At 45.3% G+C, this 9,407-nt stretch overlaps 1 protein-coding gene across 1 annotated transcript in view; it reads right to left on the bottom strand.

Moving 5' to 3' along the window:
* Positions 1-244: 244 nt before the first annotated feature.
* Large1 (LARGE xylosyl- and glucuronyltransferase 1) overlaps positions 245-9,407 on the bottom strand; it is a 243,338-nt gene continuing 234,175 nt past the window's right edge. Inside the window, 2 exon segments of the mRNA XM_032887950.1 lie at positions 245-1,670; positions 3,738-3,933. Of these exon segments, the coding sequence (XP_032743841.1) occupies positions 1,473-1,670; positions 3,738-3,933 (394 nt within the window). The 3' untranslated portion in view covers positions 245-1,472.

The raw sequence follows: 9,407 nt of genomic DNA, 5'->3' as shown, positions 1-9,407 counted from the left end.
TACCGATTACCATAATTTGCATAGTTAAAATATAAAACATCTGGCTACAGTGCTGGGACAGGTGCACAAAAGAAAATTTGAATTTTCCTTGAATTGGGAGGGAAACAAAGGTGACATTTCAAACAACAGGAAAGATGAGCTGTACTAAGAACACAGAGAGTGTAAGGTGTTGAGCACGGATTTGACTTTGCCCTCTAGACCAAGTGTGTCATGTGGCTTCTTACGAGGGAGGGAGGCGGAAGAGGAAGAAACAGTCTGTATTTTCATTTATTGAATGCAGCTTTTGCTGGTCACATGGCAACTCAATATAAACAGCCCAGTAGAGGGTAGGCCATTAACTCTTGTTCTCATCAATGTAAACACAGCAGTAATAGTGAAGGGTAAAGAAAATGGGTCCAGTGTTTGTTCCATATGAACAGTGAGGAGGTGCTTGCCAACACTCGGACAGGTCCTGAGGGGAAACGAAGTTCATCAGTTCTCTCACTTCCAACAGTGAGGCAGAGAAGAACACGGAGATACCTGACCCACTTCTTCCAGTGGCTTCAACGTAGTCATATGGGTGTTCAAATTGGACTTCTGCGAACTGTTCAAGTTCCTCTAGAGGCCTAAGAAGGGGATCATACCTTCTGTGAGTGTCGAAGTAGTTCCATGAAGCCCTTTCCTTGTGACTTGGTCATGGTCCATAGAAAATGTGACTTGCATATAGTGTTTGGCTTCATATTTCTGTAGTCCCTGTGATAGCCCTGGATCTAGTGAGTAGAAACTTGAAATCAGATTGTTCTCAGGGTTCATCATGAAGGAAGCTGCTCACACGCGACCGTTCTCTGAGGATGGTTGTCTTTGCAGGGCCACTGATGTTGAGGGTTGTTGATTGAGGGAGCTAATTTTTCTTTTAGAGCTTTAAGGATTACATTTTTTTTTAAAAAAAAACTTGAATTACTAGATCAAAATCCCCCAAATTCAAAAACTCAAAACAAAAACAAGAGTGACTTTGAGAATAAAGAACCAATCCATCCCTCCTCCAGGTCCCTGCATGTCTAATGTCCCTATGAGAGTCTCCAGAAGTTTGTTTTGTTCCTTGAGTTGCTCTCCCTATGGGAATCCAGCTAGGCGGCAGGGTAAATTTCCATCGTAGGGAACTTTATTGCTTTTACTTCATCAACAGCTAAGGTTTGACCCATGATTGTTAAAGAGCAATGGGAACATCCAGAAACCCTGACTTGGTCTGTGGCTTTGTGGTAAACTGTTAACTCTTCATTTGCTTCCACACCTTCTATGTCCCATTCTGGAAGCACTCGTGGTGGGCTGGGTCTCTGTCCAAGATCTCGGAAGAGAGCAGCTTTGTGGGGCCAAAGAGACAAAGGGAAACAAACCAAAGAAAAGCAGTGTTGGAGTCTTCAAAAGTTGGGCCCCAGGAAGGAAGTGGCTCTTCCATTGTGGCATGTCTCTCCCTAGTGGTGGCCTCCGTGGTGCTAGCTATTGTTCTCAGCCGTGAGATATTTCAAGGCAGCAAAGCCGTAGCGTCGGGACATGTCCTGTTGAAACTCTTCCTTCAGGGTTTTGAGACAGACTCGGTATTGCTTGTTGGAGCGGAACTTAGTGATGTCGAAACTAGGAGCATGGGGCATGTGGATCATGTAGGCATTGGGCAGCACGGTGAACTCATACTCCTAGAAGGAGGAAGACAAGAGTAAGGAGAGGTCTTGTAAGAGCCTTGGGTCTCGTATGGTTCTGAGTCAAGGGACTGAAGGGGAGAACACTAGGAGGGGGCACAGCGGCTCCAGAATAACTTGTGTCAGGGTTCTGCCCACGACCTTGTAAAAAAATATCTCAGTCATCTGAGGTTTGCTGTGCTCATATACAAAGTGAGAGTGAAAAAAAAAAATCTATCTTGAAGGCTGATTACAAGGGTGAAACTTACACTTTATGGGAAGAAGGGAACAGAACACATGTCCGCCCCCCCAAAGGCTCTCCATGCACCACACAGTCAAGCCGTAATGATGCTACTATGCAATGTTCTTTTGAACCATCTATTTATGTGACAGTCTCCACAAAAAGTACAAAAAGAGGGGACAAAACAAAAATAAAAGGCAAGTTAAAAAAAAAAAAAGCAAGTATTAAAGTTCAACGTGGTGGCTCAGATCTGTGACCTACATAAGAAGTCTGCCATGAATTCCAGGCCAACCTGGGCTACATAGGAAGTTTCAGACCAGTCGAAGCTATAGTATAAGACCCTGTCTTAAAAATAGATATATAAATATTACGTAAATAAAATACCTAAATAAAAAAAATAAAATGCTTAGCTACATTGAAGCTTAAGAAGGATAAAAATTTCCCCAACTTCTTATAAGTGATGGCATTATAGAATATGCTCGACACGGCAGGATACAGTCAAATACACATCTCTGAACAGCCAACGCAGTGGACAAAAATTTAGGACATGTAACAAAGACAGAACCCAGCACATGCACAGTCTATATCCTTGTTCCAATTTGGATTCGTGCCATCCACTTTCTCAGCCCAGGGCCGACAAGAATAAACTTAGCAAGGCAAACCGAGGACAGGACAGGCAGAAGACAGAAGCTGACAGTAAAATAAAAAAATCAGAAGAACATGCAAGACCCACCTGACTGGGCATTTTACACAGGGATGGAGTGGGCTACCCCATCCACCAGCCCCTATAGCTGGGGCTCTGTGAGTGCCTCACTATCTTAAGTTACTGGAATGAATGGATAAGATTGTGTCTGATGAGTGCTACAGGCAAATACAAGAAAGTGTATGGTCCATTTGCAAAAACTCTGTGAGTGAGTCTTAAACAAAGGCGAGGCCTTTGTGACAGGGGGAAAAATTATCTTTTGAATGGTCACCACAAAACACTGTTGGGCCCAGAAATACCACTGTCCTTGCTGGTAGCAGCAAAAATAGGCTAAGACTTACGGTCTGTTGTAGGCAGGTATGTCGGCCATGACATGGGTACCAATGGATGGATAACGTGTTCTGTTTCGCTCAACATGAACACTATTCCACGCAGTCTGCCAATACCACTGGCTCTCAGTTACCCGGCATTGGCTCAGACTCAAGGGAACATGTGCCTCATGAATATAGCAAATGGTGGTGAGAGACTACAGCCTGTCTGGTTTGCTTCGGTTGTATAGACGAAGCAGTTCTGAAACCTGGCCGTGAATATCTGTTTGGAGAACATCTATGGAGGAACAACAGTGGCAGAGCCAAGCAGGGCGACTTGAAGGTCTCACAAAGTTTGCAAATCCTTTGCAAAAGTGTACAGTACCCAGCTCAGCCTATTAAAACTCTGCAGGTTTCTTCTGAAGTAGATGCTTGCTAAGTATCGTATAAATGAACGAACATTTTCAGCTGGAACACAGTCTAAAAATCACTGCTGTTTGAATTGCTGGGCAGGATAATTAGCAACGTTTTAGTGGCCTCGGTTTTGTGCCACTTACAATGAGACAGTCATACAATTTGGAGTCCAGTCATCCTGTGCTTATTTTCTTCACCAGATAGAGGGGGTAGGAAGCTCATCTTTGCCTAATCCTGGCCAGGAAACTAATTCCTATTCAGGGGAAGACCAAAGGTTTGAGGCTGAAAGTCTAGAAAAGAGACTCACATGTGTTAGTTCCTCAAACCCTGTTGTTCCTGTCTCCCAGGTTCTCTTTCAGCTCTCATATCTGTACCCCTCTCTCTCCCCACACAGTATGAGGCTGGTGTTCTGTTCTCACCTGCGCGTCCAGTTCCATGATGTGAGCCACTTTGTTCCATCCAAACCCGACAAACCTCCGATCGTACTCGGGGCAGTCCCGCCTCACAACAACGTATGGCTCGAAATCGGCCTCCCACTCGACCTGGTAAGGCGTGGTGGCAGTCCGCCACTTGGCGAAGTTTGTGGGTGCGTGGCCTTTCGTCCATACGTGATACCTGGGACACGGAGAGAGAAGCCATTGAGTGAAAGCTGAAATTCTCCCAACCCTGGCGATGGAGAGGAAGAAGAAATACATGATGTCGATATGGTCTTCCCGGTGAGACAGGACTGTGTCCCTGAAAAACCCTCATTCAAGGTCAAACTTTCAGTGCCTGTAAATGGGACCTGATAGGGAACAGGAGCTCGATAAGTATACTCAAGTCACGTGAGAAACCATGTGCAGATTCAGACAGAGCTACAACGATGAACCCATTAATAAACAAGTAATGTTGATGACTGTTGGCAATCACCAAAAAAACCAAGGCAGAAAGGAACAAGGAAGGCATCTTTCCTAGAGCCTTTAGAAAACCATAGACCTACTGGGACCTGACTTGTCAAACAGTTAGATAATGAACAGCTGTGTCTTAAGCCCCCTGTGTTGTAGCATTTTGTTACAGCAGCCCCAGGAAACTAATGCAGTCTCTCAGAGTTATCCATCACTAATGAGAAGACCCCTTAGAAAGATCAACGAACTTCTGAGCACTTATCATTTCCATGAAATCTCTATCTGGTATTTCCTACCAGGGCCCACTGGTAATCCTGCTCGATCCTCAATTATGGGGCGGAATATAGGTGCAGGATACTCCTCTGATTACATTATATTCTGAGGCAAGGGTGGATTTTTTTATAGATATAAAAGGTTACTAAGCAGGTGCCTCTGAAGTTAATGAAAATTGAGATTACCAAGGTAGGTATGATCTGATTCATAATCTTTCATATCTGGAAGGAAGGAAAGAATCACTGTGAGCTGTTTATAAAGTCAGGGTGAAAAGCAGGAGGAGCCAGGAGCCAATGGGGTACATGTCCAAAAACTAGCAGAACGAAGACTTCAGCCTGTGGTAACAAGAAAAGAAACCCTATCAGTACCCAGCAACCAGGAAGAGGATCCTGGGGCACTAGGGAAGACCAGCATGCCTTCAGACATTTGTTTTCCACACAGTGATAGCCTAGACAGAGAGTTGCCTACTCCACACAAGCAGAACGAGACAGTCAAGCTGGGAGTCTGCCTTGCTTTACGATATCTATCAGTGAGAAATGACCCACGTAACAATCTGAAGGTTGTATATTTTTAGACATTTACTCTGTGCTGGGATGATTTTAAATGGTCTAGATGCATATCGTTTTGAATTCTAAAAATGATTCCGATACTGGGTTGCAAATAGTAATGAACCCTAAGTAGTCTGTCTCAAGGGCTAGCTTTTGTGCTACTGTCCTCAATATGCACACAAGGATAGAAGGAGCCAAGGGGGCGAGGCAGAAAGACTTGCAGATCAGGACTCTGTTCTCACTCTGTGTTTCTGAATGCACTACAATCCCTTTTCAATCCCTCTTTCCCACCTCATCTGAACATTTTCTTTTCAGCTTTAGGATCCAGGGCTTTCTCCCCCCTCAGCACTAGGTTGGTGCCCTGTTCTTACTGGTGTGTTCAGTTTTAGGCTATGAGGAAAGTACGTTGAGAAAATGAGAGGATAAATAATCTAAAACTTGTGAGGTGTCAGAAAGAGAAGGTGACCAGTGAGTCGGGTGGGATATTGTCACTGCAAGTATTGGGGGAGGTGAATGCAGGGAGTGAAATGAAGAGACAGTTGAAGATAACTGAAAGGGATTAGGAAAGATGTCTACTAGGGGTAGAGAGAAAGGCTTCCTGAAAAAAAAGAAAGGTAGGACGGGTAGGACCCAGTGGCTTAGCTGCAGGAGAAGTAGTTAATGGGTTTCTCTAAGGAGGCTGTATTTGTTGGGCATTTGCTCTGCGCTGGGATGATTTTAAATGCTGCAGATGCATATTGTTTTAAATTCTAAAAATTCTCCTGGTACTGGGTTGCAAATAGTAAAGAATCCCAGGTAGCCTGGGAACGGCTCTGTAAGGGGAACAAGGCTGTGAAAGCGAGTGCCCCCTGGCAGGTAGCATTCCAGTGGCTAAAACTCTTCCCTAAAACTCTCGTTTCATCAGAGAGACTGGATTTCTGCCAGACCCGAATACAATCTCAATCCATCAGACTCAACGTGTTGCTGGGTAGGACAAGCAGTTGGGTAGAGGCAGGGACTTGAGGTTCAATACCATCAATGAGACAGAATCCACCAAAGCCAGTTATAGAAATGAAAAGGAGAGGGGGCTGTTACTTTAGTGGGGCTTGGAAAGAATATTGCAAGATATTAGGGACAGGTCTAATCCAAAAATTAGGCCATGGAACAACTGATTTCCTATCTGAGAATTTGCTGAACAGGCAGCTGTGATACCTGGTACCTTTGACAAAATGGGCATACCGTGAATTCATATTGAGTTCCAAGCACAGCAAAGTATTGGGCCAAGGGTTCAAAGCTCACTGCTACCACTTATGAACAGCAGACTCTGAACAATCAAGTACTTAATAGTTTCCTCTCACGTGAGCTGGGAAAATCATACCTATCATGAAAAACTGTCCCGGAGTTTAAACAAGACAATGGTAGAAACACTGGCACAGGGCCAGCATGCAGAAGACGTTCCACAGATGCTGGTTCCTTACTAGACAGTTATGAGACTGTGAAAGGTAGCCTGGTTCCCAGTTGAGCCAAGGCTAGAAGCCCCAGAGACCATGAAGGGACGGTAGGGGCTCTGCTCGCAGGCACCAGGACCCTTTCACTAGCCATGGCCCCCATAGATTTGTGGTCATCAGTCATGTAAGGGCAATGCCCTAAGCTCCTCCACATGTAGATGAGGAAAAGGACCTGACCACAGGTCATATAGGCTCAAGACAGAGATCTCCATTTCAATGAGGTATCTAAAGGCCTGGAGGGCTTAGCCAATAAGCTTTCCTTCCTACAAAAGGTATTTAATCTCAGGCCTACCCTGAGAAGTGGGGTATGATTTTACATTTCTGACATGACAATAAATGCCTTTAAACTGTGGACTGCCTCTTTTCATTGGGGATCTGCTGTGGGAGCCACGGAGAATGCCTTTGTGTATAGAGCTGCTGTAGAAGGCCTCTCTGTGCTCCCAGTCATGACTGAAGCCAAAGACTCTCTCCCCACGGGACCAGCTTCCCCCTCTTTTCCCCTTCGTCCCCAAGCTAGATCCAGTCTATATCCATTCTGTTCTCAGCTCTTCCACGGCTTCCTGTGGCACCTAAGTGTCCAAGAGCCTGAGAACCAGACAGCACCAGCTTTGTCACAGGCCCTGGGACCCCTGAACGAGCTCCAGCTGTCCTGGACCTCAGACTGAGTTTTCCTACTCCTGATCAATCAGTGTCCAGGGGCTTCCCTATGGCCCAATACCCTCCTGGAGACAATGTGGGGTAAGCGCAGTCAACTACCCTGTCCTGCCTCCCCAAGCGGCCAAGCCCTGTGGCAGAGCGGATGTGAAAGCAACAGCTCTCCAGACAGTTAAAATGTTTACTAATAATGGCTACTGACAGCAGCCTGCCTGGGGTTGCATCCTTTGGTTTAGCGGTGTGAACAGGTTAACTGCCTTGTTCCTTTCTCCTGGCAATGCAAGAGATAATATCAACTTTTAACATGAAGCAGATTGATTCTCACAAAGCACTCATGGCCACGTCTGCTTATCTGGTTATAGAGTACTAGTTTCCATTCACTCAGTCTGGCCTGCTGACAGAATGACAAATAGATGGGCAGAAGAGCATGCAGTTAAGTTACTACCACAAACCCAAAATGCACACTCACACTACAACCTACAGACTGCCTGGGGAACCTTCTGTCTACTGTTGGTTCAGTAGACACTGGGCCACAGGGTCTAGCCACACCAGGCAACCTCAGGCTCTCTGAGCAGTGTCTTCAAACTTGATATATGCTAGAGCCATAAGAAGGACTAGTTTTAATACCAGGGTTTATGGTCCAGGATGAAACCTAAGACTATATTCACAAGAAGGTTCCAGGCAATGTGATACTATTGGTCTAGGGGCCATACATACTCCTGTTCCTGGAGGATGCAGAGGGGTACAGAAGCTTCTCATGCTAGATGTGGTGAGGGGTAGGTTCCTTTGGAGAGCACGTGACAAAAAGCAATTTCTCAGAGCGAATTCTGTAATTTAGCACTTGGCATGGTGGCTTGCAAGCTGCTGGCCAGAGCAGTAATCATGGATCCAGCAGGCTAGGTCCCACCTCTCATGCCTAGAGATAGGGCCTTGAAATGAGTTCTCACATCACCTGGGGTAGAAGTGGCAGAAAGAACACCTTGGACATTTGATAGATATTTGGCTACTGAGCTACAGAAACCGTGGGAGACGCAGACGAAGGTCTGGCCTCAAATCTCAATGTCACCGATTCGCGATTTTTGTGTTTTCAAACAAGAACTGATATGACAATCAAGGGCTTGTCAGCAGCCCAATGCTATTCAGCTAAGACCAGCCTGGCGGTTCCTCATGTTCTGCCACTTATCAGCCATGTGTCACTAGCAGATTATTTTATTACTGACATCAGTGTTTTTGCTATAAGGTTTATGTTCATCCCAATGCCTGGTCCATATGAAATATGCAATTTATGGGGAGAGGAATTCTTCTAGGTTCCTTTCTAGAGTTCTGAATGGAAGATGGCGGCTGGAGATTGAGTTCTTGCTCTACCAGACATCGTCCACTCCCCACAAAATACAAAGATGCACAAACTTGGCGCCATGGAGTGAATATCTTTACCCACAAGCACTCTGAAAATGCCTTTCAAAGGTTTTGTAGTATCAGGACAACCCCAGCTGCTATGCTTAAAATATTTGTGCATAATTCGGGCTGTTTAAAACTGCACGCTTCTCACTCAGAGAAAGGAGGGGTCATTACTACGCTGTATGAAATAGAGGAATGTGAACTGTTAGCAGGAACAGGTAGATGCAATGGTTCCTTTCATGTTGTTTCGTCTGAATGAGATTAGCAGCATTCCTACTCCCCTAGTCCTGATTGCTACAGTTAATGTTAGAGCCTAGAGCTCACTAATACTGTGTGGGTGAGTGCTGGGATACTCTGGACAGAGTTGCTACCTGAATATGAAGGCACTGGGGTCTGGGAATGAGAAAACCAATGGCTTTGGTTGCAGCTATCACTGGGCAGTTGGCTCTAACATCGGTTGAGTGCAACTCTGGAGTCCTGGTGATGACTTTAGATGAATGACTTTAGTTGCAGGTGATGACTTTAGATGCCTGGTCCATGCCCTAAGAGCTTAGCGATTAGACTTCTTACACAAACACAAAAGGGAAAAGGACCTTAAAAGGGATCTCAGGGTAAAACCCACCCTGCAGGAGAATTAATGCATACTTTCATGGTTTCCATTGTCAACGTGATACCAGAATGTCTCAATGTAGGACTGTAGACATTGGGTTGGTCCACGGGATGTCCCGTGGGGATCGTCTTGATTACCTTATTTGATATGGAAGACCTACTCTAAATGTGGGTGACACCTTCTCGCAGTGGCCAGACTTGGAAGACAAAAAGTTTTGTTCACTGGATTTCCACTG

Source organism: Rattus rattus, chromosome 17 (genome assembly GCF_011064425.1).
Source record: "Rattus rattus isolate New Zealand chromosome 17, Rrattus_CSIRO_v1, whole genome shotgun sequence".
NCBI lineage: Eukaryota > Metazoa > Chordata > Mammalia > Rodentia > Muridae > Rattus > Rattus rattus.
Note: the sequence above shows the minus strand (reverse complement) of the source record. Positions and strands in the feature narration are given on the sequence as shown.